The sequence below is a fragment of the Apostichopus japonicus genome, chromosome 19 (genome assembly GCF_037975245.1).
Source record: "Apostichopus japonicus isolate 1M-3 chromosome 19, ASM3797524v1, whole genome shotgun sequence".
Lineage (NCBI taxonomy): Eukaryota > Metazoa > Echinodermata > Holothuroidea > Aspidochirotida > Stichopodidae > Apostichopus > Apostichopus japonicus.
In genome coordinates, this window is record NC_092579.1 from 17,456,517 (window position 1) to 17,478,287 (window position 21,771).

At 37.9% G+C, this 21,771-nt stretch overlaps 3 protein-coding genes across 10 annotated transcripts; 2 read left to right on the top strand and 1 right to left on the bottom strand.

Moving 5' to 3' along the window:
* Nucleotides 1-345: 345 nt before the first annotated feature.
* On the top strand, nucleotides 346-4,868 carry LOC139959336 (small ribosomal subunit protein uS8). The gene is made up of 5 exons (XM_071956817.1): nucleotides 346-473; nucleotides 1,761-1,898; nucleotides 2,784-2,863; nucleotides 3,531-3,616; nucleotides 4,715-4,868. Exons 2-5 carry the CDS (start codon nucleotides 1,766-1,768, stop codon nucleotides 4,806-4,808), a joined length of 393 nt encoding a protein of 130 aa, XP_071812918.1. The 5' UTR covers nucleotides 346-473; nucleotides 1,761-1,765; the 3' UTR covers nucleotides 4,809-4,868.
* A 1,922-nt stretch (nucleotides 4,869-6,790) lies between these two features.
* Nucleotides 6,791-9,831, top strand: LOC139959335 (mitochondrial import receptor subunit TOM22 homolog). The gene is made up of 3 exons (XM_071956816.1): nucleotides 6,791-6,973; nucleotides 8,213-8,455; nucleotides 8,938-9,831. Exons 1-3 carry the CDS (start codon nucleotides 6,923-6,925, stop codon nucleotides 9,043-9,045), a joined length of 402 nt encoding a protein of 133 aa, XP_071812917.1. The 5' UTR covers nucleotides 6,791-6,922; the 3' UTR covers nucleotides 9,046-9,831.
* Nucleotides 9,832-10,683: 852 nt separating this feature from the next.
* Nucleotides 10,684-17,923, bottom strand: LOC139959337 (protein chibby homolog 1-like). 8 transcript variants are annotated; one of them, XM_071956822.1, is made up of 4 exons: nucleotides 17,783-17,923; nucleotides 15,737-16,008; nucleotides 14,505-14,620; nucleotides 10,684-12,875 (listed from the first exon to the last, which is right to left on the bottom strand). In XM_071956822.1, exons 2-4 carry the CDS (start codon nucleotides 15,921-15,923, stop codon nucleotides 12,795-12,797), a joined length of 384 nt encoding a protein of 127 aa, XP_071812923.1. In that variant the 5' UTR covers nucleotides 15,924-16,008; nucleotides 17,783-17,923; the 3' UTR covers nucleotides 10,684-12,794. The 8 variants fall into 8 exon arrangements, with proteins under 8 accessions (XP_071812923.1, XP_071812922.1, XP_071812920.1 ...); XM_071956821.1 differs by having other exon boundaries at nucleotides 15,737-15,980; nucleotides 17,659-17,861; XM_071956819.1 differs by having other exon boundaries at nucleotides 17,659-17,861.
* Between the last annotated feature and the right edge of the window lie 3,848 nt (nucleotides 17,924-21,771).

The window sequence follows — 21,771 nt, forward strand, 5'->3', positions numbered from 1 at the left end:
AGCAGCAGAATAAGAAATAATTACAGACCGAATATGTTGTACACGGACACCAAGCATTATGGAACCATGTTGACATTAGCCAATATTCATGCAAAGACTTTTACCTCAAATTTTGATAAGTATCCTGAAAATGTTATCCCTAAAACTATAGCTCATCGCTGATTTCCATTGACAATTCCAATAGCAATACTGCTATATAGGGAAATGTTTTGTTCCATGCACCCGGATCCTTACCTCCCTGACGAAAAAATGTTGCCAATGAGTAGAAGTCGATGTTTGAAAAAATATTTAAATCGGATTTACAGTTTAAGGAGTACGATGTATTATATCGGCACAACACATAATTGAAAATAATTATTTATATGAGAAAAGAATATAAGATTTGAAAAAAATTACCTTAATTGATAACCAATTTTGATATTATTCCGCCATCTGACTAATCACGTCCTTTTGAAACCCCTATACATACATCGGTAAAGCAAGAAATTTAATATACATTCTAAATCCTTCATAATCATTGCCTTAGACATCACATGCCCTCCGAAAATGTAGCACAACCTTGATTTAATAAATTTTACAAATGTTTCACTAAGTTTGTGTTTTCTATATGCAGTAAACTTTGGCAAATCTTCCTTTATTTATGCTCCTCTTCGCTTGCAAGTGATAGCCAGTTAACGTGTAAGCTTTTAGCCTACTGAGTTCTGTTCTGCATACATTGAATAACGTTAGGATAGGTGAACTGGAACAAGTTCCATCTCTCACTTAACCTAAATATTAATGTTGGCGTAAGGTCGGAGTGAAGCATCAGTTTGTATAGGGTTGAGGTAAACACTTAATGGTATCCTAGTGAATGTATAGCATCCTAAGAATGTAATTTTGTTTGAATATATGCTGACTTGTGCGCGTCAATGCGAAACAATGAATTTGGTACCTAGGCTAGGCCTAAGTAGTAAGTCAGGCCTAGGTCTACCCTTGTAATGTTAGGCCTAGTAGTACTTGCTACAATTGACAATAACAGCCTGGTCGGGTTAAAGCATGTCTCTCAACAATCGATTCGCCAGGTAGGCAAACTCTACACTAAGACAGAGGTACTAACTTAACTTGCATTAACTACTTCAAACATTTTGAGAACAACGTAGGCCTAGGCTAGTGCAGAACATTGTCATTTTGTTGAACATGAGTTTGAGTTATAGTCACAGTTGTGGAACACTATCAAGGGTTTGTGACTATTAACTTCAAGACTGAATGCATAATGATCCTTAAACTATTATCTGCAATTGGTGCAAAGGTTTAGGCTAGATTGGCTCTACTGAATCCAAAGCATTACGTAAGCCTATCATGGATACAAATTACAGGCCACAAGTATATCCAATGAGGCCAACCCAAAGAGTAGCTAGGTTACCAGTCTAGATGATATTTATATTTATTGTTAGCATCCTGAAGAATTTTAGGTTCATGACTAATACACTGAACTGCAGCCTACCACACATGTAGCATAGGCTGCTCTGCCAAAATTATTTCAAGTCTTTGGTACTGTTCATATTCCTCCTTAGTGATAAACATTTATTACTTATTCTACATGTATTTTCACTGTGATAATAAAGTGGCTGTGAGGTGCACAGCAGCTTGTTTTGAGAACTCATTATTTTCTTTTCATTTTGTCAGTAGACTTGGACCTACACTGTATACTGTATATCCTATTCTAGACTGCAAAAAAATAGATTTTACAATCTTTACCGATATCTTTTCTTACCTATCAGCCACCATGGTGCGCATGAACGTATTGGCAGACGCTCTGAAGAGCATCTGCAATGCAGAAAGAAGATGCAAACGACAAGTGATGATTCGGCCCTGTTCTAAAGTCATCGTCAAGTTCCTCACTGTGATGATGAAGCACGGTAAGAACTGATCTAGTACAAATCGCTGCTCACTAATAAGGTCTTATCGTCTGGAGTCAAAACCAGATTCTAAACTGACATTTTTGGGGCTTCTTTGAAGCAATTTCAAGCTAGTCTGGTGCGTTATTTACTAATGTTATCAAGTTAATGTTGTAGAAGATTTTTCTCTACAATAATAATATAAGTATTGCATCGTCTCCCACCGAAATATTTTTCAAAAATCTATGATCATGTTTTGAAATGACATTGTTGATTTACTAAGCTTTGTACAGCACAATATTTGTTATCTTTCTAACCAATCTATTTTAAACTTGACAACTGGTAGTACCTTGGCAAATAATACTATGGATGCAAACCACAATAAATTACATTCAAGTCTAAGCGTGGGTGAGTCCTAATATTTTTGGAGTGAAGTACTCACTGTCTTAAAGGGTGTGAAGACTCTCGCAAAAAGAAACATCTAATGCCGGTAATCTGACCTAGTTTCGAATGAGGTGTAACAGAAGTGTTAGACACCACCATCGATCCCAGAAAATACGCACACAGCTTGCTACCTTCGGTAATTAGACACTAGTGTACAGTCAGTACATACAGCTGCGGTCAATACCCACAGCAAAGTGCACAAACGATACAGCGATGGACATCTCAGGTCCAGCTAAAGATAACAAGGTATCACGTTTCAATACTGTCTGCATTTTGTAGCAATAAGCAGAAAACTTCACTTGCAAGCAACAGAAATCAATTTTTTTCAGAGCGCGGTTTGGGGGGAGTCTTCAATGCCTTTAATCAAGTCTTTATTACTGTAATTATGATAGTGATTAATATGTATTGCCCAGAAACCTGTTTATTTTTGTTCATGTCTATATTATTTTGTATCTTCTACAGGCTACATTGAGGAATTTGAGATTGTTGATGATCACCGAGGTGGTAAGATTGTTGTCAACCTCACTGGAAGGCTAAACAAGGTAAGGTTGACTCTTGTTATGCAAACATTCAAGTTCCTTTAGAGCCCATCAGGGCCAGATAAGACCTTGAAATTTCACCAGGCAAAATGGTGAGGGACCTGAGCTATTTTGCAGACTGGTATTTGTTAACACTTGATTTGCATTAAGAGTTGAAAATTTTGTGAATTTCCCTATTGTTAATTTCAAGCAGCAGAAAATAAATACTCTTCCTTGAACCTACTTAAGAAAGTTTCACAAATTAAGAATATAGCCCACTGTGTCATTTCTGAAAAGGGAAATGTCAGTTTGAAATTCAAAAAGATTCCCTGTGATATTTGCTTCTAGTGTATACAGTAATGTGTTTATAAATTCACATGCATTTTGAGTAAATTTTCAAACTACAGCAGCCCTCAGTCTAAGCAAAGCCCAGCGCCAGTTGTGTTTTAATGAAAAGTTAACAACATACTCTTTGCAGTCTGTATGAGCAGAAAATGATTGGCATTGTAGCAGTCTGCAACAGAAATCTGTTGGTAGTAATGAAAACACAGTTAAGCTCTTTATTTTATTCTGTTAGCAGTCTGAATCATCATAATGTGCTCAACGGACACAACATTTAAACAGTCAGTGTAATTTCTGGAATAATTGTTTACAGTCTCGCTTACACCTTTTCCTCATCCTTCTTCCACAGTGTGGTGTGATCAGCCCCAGGTTTGATGTTACCATACCAGACCTCGAGCAGTGGACTAACAGCCTCCTTCCTTCCCGACAGTTTGGGTACTTAGAAATTTATGAATTTTTTTGTTTGTATTTAAGCCAGTCGTGAACAGAAACTGAGACTAGTAAGAACAATATTGAAAGATGAAAGTTATAAGCTATATGATGTTGTTTACAATGGCTATCACTATGACTCTTTTGGCGTAAAAAAAGAAAAGTAGAAACAGTTCACGTCCATCTAGTCATCATTTGGTGATGTTCTGTCCCTTCTTAATAGGAAGTTTAAAGTCTCAAAGCGTAAAATTTGATAAATATGTGTTACTACTGCCTTGAACATTTTTTTCCATAGTATACCAAAATCTATCTGTTACTGCCAACTTCTGAAATTTGGGGTAAAATTTGTCAAAGAAATGCTTCAAAGAATTTTAAAACCACACAAAGAGAAAAGAAAAGCTTCATACAATATCCCAATCAAAGAGGCTTTGGCTTGATAGTTATGTAGGCTCGTAGAGGTGCACAGTTATTACAAAACTTTTTCATCAATTTGTTTAGAATATCCCTTTATCACACTCTCAAGTTCCAAAATTTCAAGCTACATCTCGGAAATGACGGCTTCTGGATCTTGTTTTTGTATCTGTTCATTGTGAAGTAGTGCATTCTGATAGGGTCATGTGGTACCTCTTTATGAAAATGGTTGATTTGCCACAGAATGAGCCCCTGTGTTTTTGCATAAATGCTACATATAGATGTGTGCAATATACAGTACCATCATGTTAAAATACTAGGAAACAACAAATTTCTACTACTATACAGTTTAGTTGTAACTTGCTTCATGAAAGGACAGACACATTGCCAAAGGAATTAGCAAACAGGAAGTTGTAGGGAATAGTTTATACTGGAAAGCTTTGCTAAATGGTCAAATTGCTGTATAATTTAGATATCTTTTTACACAGAAACCAAAGTATTTTGTAAAAGACAAAATTTGCAAAATTTTGCACGTAGTCCGAACACAAAAGTAATACCCTGACCTAAGAGCAGTTACTTGACCAATTCCAATCACTAATCTCAGTCATATCTTTGTGTTTGGATGGAAAGTAACATTTATTTTACCGTACCACATCATGTCTCTGGTAAGAACATTGTCGTTTCTCTTTGCAGGTATGTTGTGCTGACAACGTCAGCTGGAATAATGGATCACGAAGAGGCAAGAAGGAAGCATGTTGGAGGCAAAATCCTAGGATTTTTCTTCTAAAGTTGGTCAAATTGTACAGTGGGGTTGATGAGATGAAGTAATACATTTGATGAAAGACAAGTGAACTTGTTCATCCATTCTTTGGCTTCATTGGTTGTCATTTCTTACAAGACAGACTACCTGTTTACTTTTGAAGACTGGCTTAATTAGTCTTGATATGTTTTAGTCCTAGAAAAAGGAACAATTTGAGTGCTAATCATGTTTCTAAAGCTATTCTGGATTTGAGGATAAATCCCTGGAATACTCCTTTAAGACTAAATCAATAATAAAGTCCTGTGCTCCTCAGTTCAGGAATAAAACTTAATGTTAATCCATTGTTATACAAATTCTATTCACTCCACCAATAAATGTAAGTTTGTGTTGCATCTGAGGAACTGAGTCATTGTCTGTGTTTTATTACACCAGGAAGTTGAAGCAGACTCCCTGGTTAGACTTTGTAGTGCAGTAACGTTATATAATTGATGACCCTTGGCTGTTAATAGGGTCATTCAAAAATTATAAACATGTCATATGAAAAACAAACTGCACTGATATTAGTGTTTTTTAACGGTCTACATTATCAAAATTTTGACATTCATTAAAAAGACAAGCTGTTAGCTAACTGTAGGGTGTTGCAGATAAATAATACAGTTGGGCTCAGTGCAGGTTACTTTTACTGCAACTGGTGTTGTCGATGATTACCCCAGCAATGGAAGTACATTCGTCTGCCCCCAAGATTCCTGTCCTCAGGTACTACCCACACCTGCTCATATGCTCAATCAGGCTGTGTCTCCTATGCGCACGAATAATCAGGTTACCATATAATTTTAAAGATATCTGGGGATGCGACATTGATGTTGACGCCCTCATCAGGGAGTATTTAAAGTACCTATTGAGGGTACTGTGGTGTTTGTTGGTGCTATGATTTCCGGACAAATGTCAGATGCTCAGGTTTCTGTGATACCTCCAAAAACACATTTCCAAATTGAAATTTATGCACAGCCTTCGTACAAATACCAGAATTGTCCCTAGGACAGCTTTAGCCTGGGACAGTACATGGACTGTCCCTGAAAGCAGCTGATGTCAGTTCGCTTTATGTATAACTATAGCTGCAATAAACAAACCCAGTTTTCCAATGTTAATCACTTGATAAACCGCCCACAAAGTTTTAGGTCACTACCTAAAATGGAGCAATTTTGGAGTTAATTATTATTTTTCAGCACGGGGGAGTTTGCTTTTGGAGCTAGTGATCTAAGATTTAAATTATAATCTCGATATGTCTCGGAATGCACTTTTTAAAAAAAAATAACATCTGGGAGGAAATTCCCTACAGAGGAGTTGGTTTCAATGACCCTAGTGCAACCCTCTATCAAACATCATTGCCTCAGGCTCTTCCATGAAACTTCAACCCCTACCCTAATCAGTCAGGGGAATCTTGGATTTGCCCTCCCACATCCCCAACCTTAGAAATCCTATGCTCCCCACTGATCATACACTGCCTCTCAGTAGTGCACAAAATTGGTGTAGTATCCCAAAAAACGAAATGCACATGAAGCAGTGCACTTACTAACAGTGGCTTTAACAAAATATTTGGTTTCTTCAATGATGAAGTACAAACAATTGCAAGTACAACTTGTCCTTCTTTCTTGAGATAAAATAGGCCCTCGATAAACCTAAACTCGAGTTGAATCTTTTGGGTTGCTGGTATAACATGACAAAAGACGGAGTCATTAACTTGACGTCTTACAATAGAAATTTCTTAAAACCTTTCAACAATTAAAAAAAAAAAAATCTAAAATTTCAGCCTGCAAACCTTGCTCGAAGTTTTCAACAGTACTTTCATAAGAAGAGAGCATTGTATACATAAAATCTGCAGAGATGCGATGCCTCGTTTACTTGTTTTGAAGGTTGAAATTACAATATATACCATCATATAAACGGCACTAACTGTTCGTTTTTATTGAACTGAGGTTTTTGCACTGTATTTTTCGCGTTCCATGCAACATACTCTTCATCTCAAAGGTTGCGAAACGACTTTGGTCAAGTCTACCTGTATGTTACATGTGAAAGTCGCCAAAAGATTGTCAGGTCTGAACAATAAATCTTAATTAAAGTGTTGTAAGGCAGTCTGCAAGATGGAGGTCGCAAATCCTGAATTGCTCCAAGATGAAATTGACGATGATGAGGTATGATTTGAACTGAAAACGTCGCTGCCATGCGACATAGCCTAACGTTGCTACCTAAGTTAGGCCTATGTTGATGTACTGTATACCTAACCCTACACTAGTTAGGCCTACTTTATTAGTAGTACTACCACTGTATTACTACTAGGCTATACTATTACTTATTAGGCCTACTACGTTTAGTTTAAGCTAGGCCTAGCCTACTGGGAGAATATGCAACTATAGTAAGTACTAGGCCTGGTATACTGTCAGGGCTAGTGTAAATAGTAAGTAAGCTAAACATAGATGAATGAGGTCTTGTCAACACTTGCAGGTAAATCTCAAATATGATGTGACTAACAAACATTAGGCCTAATGATTGTTAGGATCTGGCTGTTTGCATTAGGCCTAGGGCCTATATTTATCAGTCCACCCAGCTGTAATTTGAATGTTTCTGTACTGTACATGCCATTGAATTTCCTTCTCATTTGCATAGCAGAAATGATATAAAATGATGTCTTGCCCTATTCTCTCCGGAAATGATTTCATGCAGTAGGCCTAGGCTAGGGCACAGTATGTGTATGTGACAGCCTACATCATAAATGTTCTTTCCTTTCTATTTATATTATTTAATCAGTGGGTAATGTTCAGCAAATACCTCTTCCTCTGAATGATAAGATTTTTCATGATAAATTTAACTATTATTGGAACCCTAAGAAGTTATTGGCTGTAAAACTCCTGTCCCGAATATAGTCTGGCATTCTAAGCCATATCAACCAACAAGACAATTGGGAGACAACCTGCTGTACAGCCTGACACAAAGCCACAACTGTTAAAGGATAATAAGAAATGTACATATAAAGATGACATCACCAGCCATCAAAGGCTGATGGCAAAAACTTTGCTGGGTCTGAATCTGAATCAAGCATTTCATAAGAAAAATGATGTTGTACCATGCTATATTTGTTTAAAGCTGAATTTTTTTATCTCACTTGACTCTATTCCTGGCAGTCTTATGAAGGTAAGCATGGTTATAGCATGACAGGTGTGGTAACTACTGCGTGACTTTTAACACAGTGACTGCATCACATGTATACGTATTTTAAGTAAATTTTGTAATATTCAACTAAACTTTTTATTTTCTTGATTATACTTTGCCTTTTTCAGACCAAAACCTGGAATTTATATGTTATTTCTACAATCATTAAATTAGTAAAAAATGTAGCAATATTGATAGAATTGACACTGTTCTCTCATTTCCAGGAGTTTGAAGATGAGACACTCACAGAAAGATTAGTCGGTTTAACAGAAATGTTTCCTGAGAGAGTGAGGAATGCCTCTACTGTAGCATTCCAGCTGGGTCTTCAAGGAGTTAAGAAAGGCTACAGCTTCACGAGAAGTGCCATGTGGATAACAACAACGTCATTCGTAATCCTTATATTGCCCGTTTTATTCGAGACAGAAATGGCACAGATGGAGCAAGCTCAGATACAAAAACAAAGACAGGTACCGTGAAAACATGTTGTACTTCCTTTATTTCTGCCATTTTTTCTCCATAGTGCCTACAGTTGACAAAATTCATGATGGTTCGGTTGTATACAGTAGTACAGGAGCAAACTACCAACCTGTTGTTTTACTTTACTTTGGTAAGAGAATTAAGAATTCATAATTAGGTACAGTACAGCCAAGTTCTGTGGTGACATTATTAACCCAGTCCTCAAAATTGAAAGAAGATTCTTTTGTCCTGTACTGCTGACATTGTATTCCATCATGGGAAGTTTAATTGTCAATGTTGAAAGGTGGTTGTATTTCAGGGTGAGAGTAGCTATGCTTCAAGTATATTACCACATTACCAGCTGCCTTTAAGATGGCAGTAGTAACTGTATTTCATCTAGTAGGAAAAGCCCTCTGCAAATGGCAACTGCTTGTGATTTTTGTCTTCATTCAAAAGATCACTCACATACCAGCTTTTATTTGAAATCTTTCAGATTCTTTTAGGACCCAATGCTGCCGGAGCTCCAGGCGGGTTAATTCCAGGTGGGATGACACCCCCGATCCCAGGTACTGCTGTAGCACAACCAACCCCAGGGAGGTAATGACACATGATGTAGCTGATGAATGAAAGAGAAGGCCAAGGTCTTGGTAACTCCTGGGATAGGATTATGTCACTATGTGACTAGCCTGGATATATGCGAGAAAGAGATCTATATCAATACACCACCTACTTTAATGTCTATCAAAGTTTCAAATTTCTGAGTCGAACCACAAATGTTATGCTATTTGGTACATGATGTCACCTGGTCTTGTCTAAATAGAAATATCAGTAACCAACGATATGACCACTGGCCATGCATGGTTGATGTCATGGGTAGACTCCAGGTATATGGGGACATATGGCTATTATGTTGCAGATATTTCCATGCAAAGTGAGAGATCATAAATTGTAGATAGATATTAATTGCAAGAAAGATTGAATGAGTACTTGGTAAAAATAAATCTTAAATTGTTACTGGACGGTCTGGACCCCTTTCAATGGCCTAATGCAAAAATCCAATGAATGGTGGTATGTTGCTAAGGGTAAGTTTGCAGCTGAACTTTAGAAATGTGTGTGAAGATTAAAACTTGTTTCCTTTGCTTGAAGAGACAATGTCAGACATCTTATCATGCACATTTATAGCGATATAGATGTCTTGAATATTGCATAATATTTCATAAAATATTAAAACTAGTATGCTTCCATGTAGGCAAAAAAGCCAGGGGATCTCTTTTATTTTGGCATTTTTGTTAACCCCATACCAGGTAAATTGTTCCCCATTTGTACCTTACAGACAGTGCTGTCTTCATGTTATCATTTTATGATACTTCTGCTAAGCCTGAAGCTTCTCATAGATACACATTTAATATTCATAAAGTTTCCTTGACACACTCTGACTCAAATGAATTGTCCTGCTCTTCTGCTTGGAAAATAGTAAATAGCGGGATACTCGCCACTTTCATGTTTTTCCTCAAATAATTTTGGGATGTTAAACTTGTCATAATAATTTTGATTACTAATTATGCTTATCTTCTTGTAGTGGATGTTAATATGGAATTACAAGCTGTGACATTTGCCATTACAATGTTACAGAAGCTGCTAACCTTTCAAAGCCATATCAAAATTTTCACCCCCCTCTTTCTTGTCACTTTAATAATAACAATTCTGTCCAAAGTCAATGGTGTTTTTTGCTCTTGCTCAAAAAAAAAACTTGCACTTAGCCTCAGCGATAAATGGAAATGATAACTTCAGCCTCGATTTTTTAGATACGGCATAGAAAAAGGGACCACCGTACTGTGTGTGGTTGGTCAGTGTGATTCACGGTTTGAAAAGCAATGCAACTATGAAGGCTCTGCTTGGACATTTTTTAATACAGCCCACTAATGTTATAGTTTTTATTGAAATGGTATTTGATGGCAAGAGAAAGTTTTGCAGCAAATATAGTCAGCTGCTGTTAATTATGATGGAAAGAGAGTTAGGCTTTGTTATCATGATTTCTTGCAAACAGTATTTGTATGTTATGTCTTAGTTGGTCATTAAAGTTATTGAGAAGAAGCTGTATCTTCCAAAGTTTGATATTTTATCTTGATGGACTTTGTCTGATCTCTGCACCATACGCTGAAAGTGGTGCTCATTGGTTGATCTCGGAATAGTGTGAAAGGCCAGGAAATATAAACAGACACATTATCTTGATGCTGAGGAAAGTTGAACAGTTATGTATTTGTAGGAGCCTGTGCATATGAATAAACTTTCACTTTGTTAATTTCAATACAATTTTTTTGTCATTTCATTGAAGTACATGATATGAAGTACATGATATGAAGTACTGATATCAACATGGACTTCCATGCGCACCTCACAAACATACTTCTAAGACCTGTCCTCACCCTCACCCTCCCCCCCCCCCCTCCCCTTCTGTTCCCCAAACTATAACATAACTAAATGGTGTAAAGCTTGGGAATAAAACCTTTCCTTCCACATTACAGATGTTTGCCACTAAGAAGTGAAAAATTTAACCTTGTCTTTATTTTAAAATTTTTAAGTGAATGCAAACTGTTGTTACCTGAAAATGTTGCTAAAATAAGGTCACATTGGAATCCACATTGGTCAGATTGGCAAAGCCCATATCAAGAAACATGAACAATGCATTAAACAGACAAAAGCATAACAAATTCCAACAAAGCATGCCAGGGACTCCTGCTACCAAATTTCAAAAGTGAGGTGACTAAGAGGTTTGTGGACCTTGCCCCACCATCGAAATAAAACTATATAGTAAATCGAGTCCGGGAAATCACTAGCAGTGGCTAAATTCAATCTGAACTTGAAGTGTTTTGTTAGCAGGCATGAGATTCTTCCGCGGAGACGCGGATTTCCGATTATTTTTCTTTTCATTTTCGCGTTTTTTCTTGTAATTCGCGTTTTTTGATTTAATTTTTTTTTTTTGATTTTTTTTTTTGGGCCGAACATGCTGGACTGTGAAGGGATGGAACACCGAATTTGACCAGTGGTGGAATCAAGTAGCACAGAGCAAGCAAAAAAGCCTTTTTTTGGTTCAAAAAAGCAAATGGATATATTATACAACAGAAATTCCACACTTTTTTGGCGAGTTACGTGATGTGATAGATTCCATCTAGAGTCCACCATTTTGCATCTAAGCCCTCCTTACCTGGCAAAAATGTTCTCAAGGGTAGGGGGACACCCCCTCCCCTTAAACCCCTCCCCCAGGACGGCGATCGATGAATTTCAGATTTTTTTTCCCCGGCTCAGTGTCATCCCTGCTTGTTAGTAAAGTTGTTACATCTCTGAAACATGTAATCGTACTTATCTATGGTTTGGTCTGCATGCCTCACACCATTACACAATAGATAACAAGAGTTATCTAAATATAATCTGCAAGGCTTTATTGTGACAGTTGCATAAAAGCTCAACCTCTACATGAACATAACTGAAGGAAGCAGGTATGTCCCGACAATTCCTGTACAAAAATACTAGGGGTCCACATACCATTGATGTCTCTGGGAGAGTAGGTACTTCACATGAATTGATAACAAATTATTATTATCCCCCTCCTCGCGGCCCCTCCTTAAATTGTAAGAGTATTTCATAAAACGTGATGACCCTAGTCCAACTGACGATAGTGTTTTTACTGCAACATGAAGCAACCTCAAACATGTTCCTCACAACTGAGATTGATGAAAGCATATCTACAGTACATGTCCTTTATAAAAAACAAAACAGTTGATAACAAATTTGACTGTTATTAGATGGTCAGTCAATCTTTCTTTTAAGTACGCTGTTGTACCTCAAAGATTATCCTGCCAAGAGTCTTGATACCACTTAAAATATTTCCACAAATGTAATGTTACAAATTTGCCAATTAAGATTCTATTTTGCTAAAGTTCAAAGGGCAATTGAAAGTTCAACTTATGGCCCTCAGAAATCCACTCAGAGAAAATTTGACTAGTGATTTTCAAACATCCAAAATTTAATAAACTACACTGTACAGCTAGAAAAACATATTCTGCAGCACTTCTCATGAAACATTTTATTAAGCCAGGGAGCCAGGCTTCCAATGCAGTAACAGTTTTCTTGTCCATTGAGTTGATGGACTCTGTTTATCAATTGGAAAAGTTATGGTGGCCATCATCTGCATCACATCAAAACTTTTAACTCGAGGCTGGTGGTATGTACCATATTACCATGGATGTTCACAGCCAAACTCCTGTGCTATTATAAATGGCAACATTTGATTTCTAGCCCTTTCAATTATCAGGCTACCATCATCGATGTTGTTTGCACCCAATCTTTTCATCACTTTCGTTTATTCTTCCAAGAGGTCCCATCTCCAAGCTCCTTTTCCAAGATGTGTTTCTCTGCAGTGGACTCCGCAAGCTTCGAAAGAGAGAAATTTCCAAATTCAAATTTTTTTTGCTATGGTTTAGGAGATTATTAGCATAAATAGATATATATGTAGCTATGAGACTCCAATAACTGGCAGCTTGGTAATCAGTCCCTTAGATCACTGGTCAACTAAAATAAATTGAACTTTGAGTTCTCATTCAAGAGTAATCAGCACTGTTGTTACAATTTATAGTTTGTTATGTTCGATTGAACTTTTTCTAATTTTGCATCCTGACTCTACATTCTATGAGGGAGGTAGTATAATTTACTCACAATCCAATTTGAGCTTTCTAATTTTCTTTATGTGAAGTGCTTTAAGTTGTGATTTATAGCTGAGTAGGCTGTCATATAATCAACAGACCCATATGCCAATTATTCCATACTGTACACATAATGTGGAGTGCTTTAAGTTGTGATGTATAGCTGAGTGGGCTGTCATATAATCAACAGACCCACATGTCAATTATTCCAGACTGTACCCCTTAATGTGAAGTGCTTTAAGTTGTGATGTATAGCTGAGTGGGCTGTCATATAATCAACAGACCCACATGTCAATTAATCCATACTGTACCCCTTAATGTGGAGTGCTTTAAGTTGTGATGTATAGCTGAGTGGGCTGTCATATAATCAACAGACCCACATGTCAATTAATCCATACTGTACCCTTAATGTGGAGTGCTTTAAATTGTGATGTATAGCTGAGTGGGCTGTCATATAATCAACAGACCCACATGCCAATTATTCCATACTGTACCCTTAATGTGGAGTGCTTTAAGTTGTGATGTATAGCTGAGTGGGCTGTCATATAATCAACAGACCCACATGCCAATTATTCCATACTGTACCCTTAATGTGGAGTGCTTTAAGTTGTGATGTATAGCTGAGTGGGCTGTCATATAATCAACAGACCCACATGCCAATTATTCCAGACTGTACCCCTTAATGTGGAGTGCTTTAAATTGTGATGTATAGCTGAGTGGGCTGTCATATAATCAACAGACCCACATGCCAATTATTCCATACTGTACCCTTAATGTGGAGTGCTTTAAGTTGTGATGTATAGCTGAGTGGGCTGTCATATAATCAACAGACCCACATGCCAATTATTCCAGACTGTACCCCTTAATGTGGAGTGCTTTAAATTGTGATGTATAGCTGAGTGGGCTGTCATATAATAAACAGACCCACATGCCAATTATTCCATACAGTACCCCTTAATGTGGAGTGCTTTAAGTTGTGATGTATAGCTGAGTGGGCTGTCATATAATCAACAGACCCACATGCAAATTATTCCAGACTGTACCCCTTAATGTGGAGTGCTTTAAGTTGTGATGTATAGCTGAGTAGGCTGTCATTTAATCAACAGACCCACATGCCAATTATTCCAGACTGTACCCCTTAATGTGGAGTGCTTTAAGTTGTGATGTATAGCTGAGTGGGCTGTCATATAATCAACAGACCCACATGCCAAATATTCCATAACTTCAAGCAAGTGATTTCTTTAGCCTACATATATGAAAACACTTACCTACTTACATATTGTTCTCTTCAAGTATCTTTACCAATTAAGATCCTCTATCAAACCCCCACCCCCCCCTCCAACTTTACTCCCACACTCACCATATCGAGAAGAATTTCCATCTTGAGTTTCAACAGATTGTTTTCCTCCTGAAGGCTCTGGTTCTGTTTCTTCATCTTTACAAATTCTCTTTGAGTAACACTGCTATTGCCTGCTTCTACAAAGACACAAAAACAGAGACAATTTCCTTCATTAATTTCCAGGGGAGGCATTTCACTATTGGAGAAGAATTATGAGGTTGATTAACAAATTTAAAAACAAAATAAGGTGTGAATTAACGATCAAGAGGGACAAGGCAACTTTCTTAGTGAACTTATAAATTGCCTTGGACTTTAATTTAAATGGCAGGGCACCAATGGCAATATTTAAGCTTTCAAAACGATACAAATAAAATATTTTTTTAAATTAAAAAGGAAACCGAGGCATCTTCTTGTCCGAAGTAAGAGGAAACATGTAGAGAACTGACAGCACACAGGCACGATTAATGACATTGTTTGTAAAACTGTTCGCCTTGACATTAACAAACCCCTGTGACACCCACCCCCCTCCCCTTCCCCACTAGTTATGTTCCAGACAATATTTAGCCCTGATAGAGATTATTATGAGGTCACCTACTGCAACTAATTTAAAAGAGCATGAAAAGTTGTTGAATTCGGTAACAGAGGATTTTGAAGGGCTTTACGGCAAGTCGCAGGGCCACCAACCTCAAATTACTGTTAGTATCATCAGCTTGAATCCTGGACCAAATCTATAAATAGTTATTAGTTATCAAAATATTCATGCAGGAAATTACATGACCTGTTGCAGAACCCTCTTTTGAAGTATATCTAGTGCAAGACTAACAAAAAAAGGCACAAATATTTCTCTGTGTGTGTAAGGTTTTCTCACATCTATCGCACATATATACTAACTATCAATATACCACATGCAGGGATGTGTTCAGGAATATTTGAGTGCCGGGCAGATTGTGCGGAAGTGTGATCCACACCCTTGGAGAGGGATCTCATGGGTGGGGTACCCCCTCCCCGCTGGACAAATTTTGCACAGGAAGTATACTTAGGTTTGTGCTATTTTGCCTATTCTGTGCCATGTATTCTCCAAGATTTTGGTTATGGTAAAATTTGTTAAATTATCATCATAAACGTGACGGGCGGAGATGATTAAAATACTGTTTGTGCTGGGCGGCATTCAGAACTGCCGGGCGCAGCCGCCCAGTCACGCCCAGTGTGAGCACATCCCTGCACGTGACTCAGGCCTGCACGTTGTTACTCACCTGATACCCACATTCCATTTTCGTCATCAAACTTAAACTCATGTCCTCCAAGCTTGAACTTTGGCACATCATAGTTCATGCCATAGTTTTCCTCTCTTATCGAACTCTCTAAATTATTAAGGTTGTTCAGAGAGACCGATCTCCTGGGCGGTGTCTTTTTGGTGGAAAATTTGTTCCTTAGTGGCATTTTTGTCTTCTCATGAAAGGGTAGGTGACCAATGGCAATTTATCAGACCTCTTTGGACTGGAAGAAATTTTAAATATGTCAGTAACTGAAATAGGAGAAATAAAAAAGGCATAAATTATAAGAGGTTTCTGGAAAACTGACACATCCTTCTAGAACTTTCTTGCTATATAACATATGGTAACAATGGCACTTAGCATATATGTTCTTATAAAGAACAAACTGCCTGCATTGCATATGCATTAAAATTTACTGTACAATTTTAGTAAACAGTGAAATCATTCATGAGAGTGCCTTAAAAATACAAATTGATATATTACACTGGTTCTTTCATGGAGGCTAGTTTAAGGCTATAACAAAGTTTTGTGAAAAATATGTACGTAGCTTATTTGCATTGTAAACAACACATAAAAGACAAATATATCACACACCCTCCATGCAAATTGCTAGGTAGCTACTGGTTCACATTGTTGCTACTTAACAGAGAGTTAATAAACCTTTGAATGTTGATAGTAATTAGCCTAGTACTAGTCATACATGTCTGTCATGTGTCAGGCTGAATCATTCATACTTGTTTCATATTGGTGGGGCTTATTCGCAGGGCAGCCCTGTGAATAGCTAGACACATACACCTTATTCGCAGGGCAGCCCTGCGAATAGCCGGACACAAGTATCTTATTCATAGGGCAGCCCTGCGAACAGCCGGATACAGACACCTTATTTGCAGGGCTGCCCCGCGAACAGCCGGACACAGACACCCTATTTGCAGGGCTGCCCTGCGAATAACCAGACACAAGCATCTTATTTGCAGGACTGGCCTGCGAATAGCCAGACACATTCACCTTATTCACAGGGCAGCCTTAGACTGGGTTAACAGGCTCAGTAACTTTTGGGGCCATTGGAATTTGCTTTTGGGCACCAGCTATCTTTTTGAGTGTCTTAATTGGGAGCCCCTATTGTTTGAGGAATTTATTGGCCTTTGGGATTCCTATCTTAATGCTGTTAGGATTGGTTGTGGGAGCCTAGGACCTTAAGATTGAACCAGTCTAGCATTAGTACTGCCAACATAAAAAATGTCATCCCTCATTTTCACCTTTGTTTTTGCAGAGTGACTGCTCATTTGCATGTAAAGGTGTGGGAGGGGGGGGGGGGTGTCACACTCTTGACCATACTGGCTTTCAGGCAATGTCGGCTTTTGGGGAATCCCAAGATAAGCTCCCTTAAAATAAGCTTTTAAAATTGAACTGCTGGGGTTCCAAAAATTAGCTTATGAAGTGGCTAAGACTATTTGGGCCCAAAAGGTTGGCTTTTCAAGGCCCCTAAACTCACTGGTATCAATAGCAAAACCTGATAATAAACCTATTTTCAAAATCGTCACAGCTCTGCGAATAAGGTGTCTGTGTACGTTATTCGCCGGGCTGCCCTGCGAATACTCACTTCGATCCCTAATACTCAGCCTACCACCCAAAATAACGAGCTGAAAATCTGATTGAAATGGTTATTATCCATCCATTTGGTGTGTTCATTACCGTTTCTTGTTCGTGGTGGAGCGGACAGTCTTACTCTTACTAGCATAGCCCTAGTCTCCAGTTTAACTTAGCATGACTTAGGCTGAGTTACTCCCATAGAAATAGTTATAGTTCTTTGGTTACTTCTATTCCTAACGTTACACTCTGGCCTAACGTCAGATCTAGGCTTAGGCTAGTTGCACGATACGTTCTTCATAGCGTTACCTTACTGATTATTTTTCAAGGATAACGAGCAGTTTTCGTGTAGATTGAAGTCTTACAGTGACTATCTCACTGTTCATGATATCATATGGTTTTCTTTCTGTCCAATTTATACTTGCAAGGTCAGTTTACCGGTGCGAATTTCCGTGGAGACAAGTTTGTTTACCAAGAATGTCGACGAAGGTGGCACAGCGGTTCTAAATTTAATCATAAACCACAATCACTTACATTACAATATACTGTACAATCAGGGAGTTGTCAGGGTTGTAGGTTCATTCGTACAATTAATGTACGATAGATTTAGTTGCAATCATTAAGCCTAAAATATACTGAAATTCATACTTAAAAAATAAAAATTTAAAAACGTCATTACAGTCTGAGACTAATTTGCCTTTCTAACATGTTTTTGTGCTTCGAAATCGCTATACATAAGAGATTTTTTTTATCTGATTTCGCTTCTTCAAACTGTATAGGCTTCAAGGGGCGTCGCCCGCTCGAACCCCACCAGGGTTCTGGGACACAATCTAGGGAAATTTCAGATTAATTGCTCTATATGGTAAGTGTTTTGTCGAGGTCACGTACTTCCAAACCACCCAAGGGAACATAAAATCCTGAAAATGTGGCACCTGGGCTCCAAACACAATCTACAAAAAGAAAGAAAAAAATCGAAGTAGGCCCAATTCTTCTTTCTGGTACGTATTTATGTGCTTCAATATCAACTGAATAGTGTACGGCTTCCGGGGACTCCATGCCGCCCCCCCCCCCCACCACACACACACCACTGTGACTCCCAGGCTATCATACCTCATTCTGTACCTGTTTTATGTTCTCTACGTCTATTTTCAAATGGCGAACTCTTTTCTTTTTCTTGACGTAATAATATATGGCTTATGTCAGATATATTGTCAGCCTTTCATCGTTCCTATCAATCTCTATGTTGTTTATTTGATGAACATTGGCATTTAAATTAAGTTCATGCAATGTTCCTTCCCGTTTAGTCACCTCACATAATACATCCCTGGTGGGATACCAATAAAATTTATGTGGAGCAGCTGAATGAATCTATTTACGTTCAGAAAAAAAGTGGCTCATATCTTCAATTTATTGATGGATTACTGAATTTAATTCAAATTTCTCTTTCTCACATGTGAAAATAGGTGTTGAATATATAGCCTTCTACATTACAGTAAGTATACATATATGGTAGGCTATACACTTTAATTAATTAGCTTAATTGTTTATCATGCCTACAGTGACCGAGGTTACATTATCTATCATCAGTATTGGGCGAAACTTATTTTAAGCTTTCAAAATTAACTTCCTCACGGCTATGATTCTCCAAACTATTTCCAGACATTATAATAGAAAACGTGGCTAAATATACTTTTGGAGTGACAGTAAAATGCTTGTTTAAATTCAAGGATGGGTGGCCATTATTTGAATTTCTAGCCGTATTTGAGGGCGATACTAATGACCATAATGGTGCAACTTAAAATTTATGAAGCATAAAAAAAAGTCGTTTGCGTGACAATCTACTTATGACTTTTGATGACGCGGCAAGCAGCAAGGAATCATATCTAGTTGCGTGTAATTGGGCATGACTTTGTAATTTAACCTTTGCCAAAAATAACATCAAACTAAACATACATAGACATCAATCATAATTCAGCTTTCGTTTCAGCATGTTGGGGCATAAAAATTGGCGTGAGTGCGCCATTTTGAGTTAGGTCTGTTTTATTTTCCTGTTATTTTTTTTTAATGACCTGCATTTAGAGTGCCAACAAGTTTTCAATGTGTTGAAAATATACTACCCAACGAAACTAAGTCATCCATAAGACTACAAGAAGTATATGTAGTATTGTATAAAGGCTATACGTGAGTGAAGGGGGGGGGGGGAGGGTTGGAGTGGTGAGCAATTCAAAGATTGCTGAAAGTATGTCAAGTTTAGCGGAGGGGTCTGATTCTCCAAACTAGCTGTTCACTGCAGATATTGGAGAGTGTTACAACTAATGGGACAAAAACGTAACATCCGTCATCCAGTTTGTCACATATGTCAGAGATCTTTGTGAAGAACAACTGTCACAATCAGCATACTAGAAAAATATTGTTCCGTGTGTCTGATATCCTTATTCAAAAGTCGTTTCATAAATCAGTGGTGTCATATAGTGCCAGTATTGGATATGCAACTTTATATTTAGACATTCAATACAATATTTTTCATTCAACAATTTCAAAATCCATCCCAATTAGAGAATTCAAGATTGGAAAAATTGTAGTGAGTGAAGAAAACATTAGAATTCGAAGATGGGACTCAGTGACGTCACATTTAGACTTGATCAAGTCATCATATCTTGTGTGGGAAGAAACATTAAGTATGTGATATCTCCCAAGTGGAGTAAGATTTTTACAGCTGTTTGAGGAAGATTGTTCTTGGACTGAGGCCAGTTATCTCCATCGCTTTCACCGATAACGATCGTTGTTGGATGTGCGTCTCCTTGAAGTGTACAATTCAACAAGGACAAATGCTTTAAGACTTCACTACTGTCAACTTTATTTGAACTATCATGTATTTAACTCTCTGGAGGCAATATTTATGACTTTTACCAAAGAGCGACAGGAATGTATTGACAAGAAATGTGCTAAAAACCAACCAGAGAGACAGTCTTGCCTTTAAGATACGTGCCGTGTGGCACTTCGATGGCTGCTGGGGTACCACCCAGAAGCTGATTGTGTTTCAATAAGTGTCAACCGTAACCATGTACAGAGGAAAATGAACATGAAAATTAATTGGGTATATGTGTAAAACCATGTCACCCATTCAATCGTCGAATATCTTTGTTTGCTAGTTTGCAGACCTCGAAATATTAGTCGTAAAATTATCTTAAAGTATTTCAAAATGCCGCTTTAGTTCCATTATTCAATTAATTCCTTTCCTACTATACATTCAGATGTCGCCAAGGGGAGATGGTTGAGACAAGTGCCCCCCCCAACCCCACCCCAGCCAAGAACATTGCTCGGTGCCGTCCGTGGTGTGCCCCTATACATCGTAGCATTCACATTGATTTGTTTCACCTACCCTACTTTTTCATGACAGCGAGTACACAGATAGTTTAGTGCGTATGCTTGAATTGCATAATTCCGATGGTGTAGTCACATATACTAGCTAGATAACTAACACCAGTGCCTATAGTAGATTCTTTGTCTTTATGTGTAATGTGAGACTGTTTACACGTATGCATCCTTGTATATAATAAGGGGTCATGTAAAGGACAGACGAGGTATGTTAAATAACACATCAGCTATATCTTTATCGACATTGATTACATCAAAAGGACTCAGAACTGTTTGTAACCTGACATTTAGGTGACTTTGTGAGTGCACTTGTAATTCAGAGAGGAAATAAACTTACTTATTAAGATACGGTAGCATAGCCAAACATTTGAACCTCAAGTCATCAATATCGACTACTTCAAACAAAACTGATGTACTGATTTTGAAAGAAAAGTGTGCCGTAATCAAAAACAAATTCAAAGTCAGGAAAAGTCAGGGGACCAAGGAGGGGGATTTCTTCTATAGTAAAGCGAGGAATAAAATTATTGATGTCAAACGATAGGAATAGTCTGGGAGCTACAGGCAGATTTCATCTCATCTCGCTCAGAAGATTTGACCCACCTTAAAGTACTTAGACTGTCTAAGTCATTCAGGAAAGTTAGTCAGGTGTACCCCAGAGGTTGAGTCTGCAGCTCAATGCACCATGGAAAGTCCCCTCTATAGACGGTTGAATTCACCCCGATCTTACCCACAATGGACCAAACTTTCTCAAAACAAAATCGCACCCTAGTATATTTAAAAAGGGGGAGGGACAAAACATCAGGTTGGAAGGGACTTGTCTGCCTCACCCAACGCCCCCAACGGTTTCCCATCTCAGCAGGTTGAAGTCACCCCCACCTAACCCAATGAACCAAATTTGGCATAATGTCAGCTTGGAAAGTGGTTGACAAACCCGCATAAGCTCCTCGATCCCTCCCCTGTTGACTTACAGCAAGTACTTCTTCTTCTGCTAAGATGTTAACTTATCTCAATGGTTCTGATATTGAAGTCTTACATATTTTACTACCTTA

Bases quoted from the DNA above. Each gene is read 5' to 3' on its own strand.
- LOC139959337 (XM_071956822.1), bottom strand. From the start codon at position 15,923: ATGCCACTAAGGAACAAATTTTCCACCAAAAAGACACCGCCCAGGAGA. The intron at 14,621-15,736 runs GTGAGTAACAAC...GTGTCTTTGTAG, and splicing joins AAATGGAATGTGGGTATCAG to AAGCAGGCAATAGCAGTGTT. The intron at 12,876-14,504 runs GTGAGTGTGGGA...TCTCTTTCGAAG, and splicing joins TGGAAATTCTTCTCGATATG to CTTGCGGAGTCCACTGCAGA.
- LOC139959335 (XM_071956816.1), top strand. From the start codon at position 6,923: ATGGAGGTCGCAAATCCTGAATTGCTCCAAGATGAAATTGACGATGAT. The intron at 6,974-8,212 runs GTATGATTTGAA...TCTCATTTCCAG, and splicing joins ATGAAATTGACGATGATGAG to GAGTTTGAAGATGAGACACT. The intron at 8,456-8,937 runs GTACCGTGAAAA...GAAATCTTTCAG, and splicing joins AGATACAAAAACAAAGACAG to ATTCTTTTAGGACCCAATGC.
- LOC139959336 (XM_071956817.1), top strand. From the start codon at position 1,766: ATGGTGCGCATGAACGTATTGGCAGACGCTCTGAAGAGCATCTGCAAT. The intron at 1,899-2,783 runs GTAAGAACTGAT...TATCTTCTACAG, and splicing joins CACTGTGATGATGAAGCACG to GCTACATTGAGGAATTTGAG. The intron at 3,617-4,714 runs GTACTTAGAAAT...TTCTCTTTGCAG, and splicing joins CTTCCTTCCCGACAGTTTGG to GTATGTTGTGCTGACAACGT.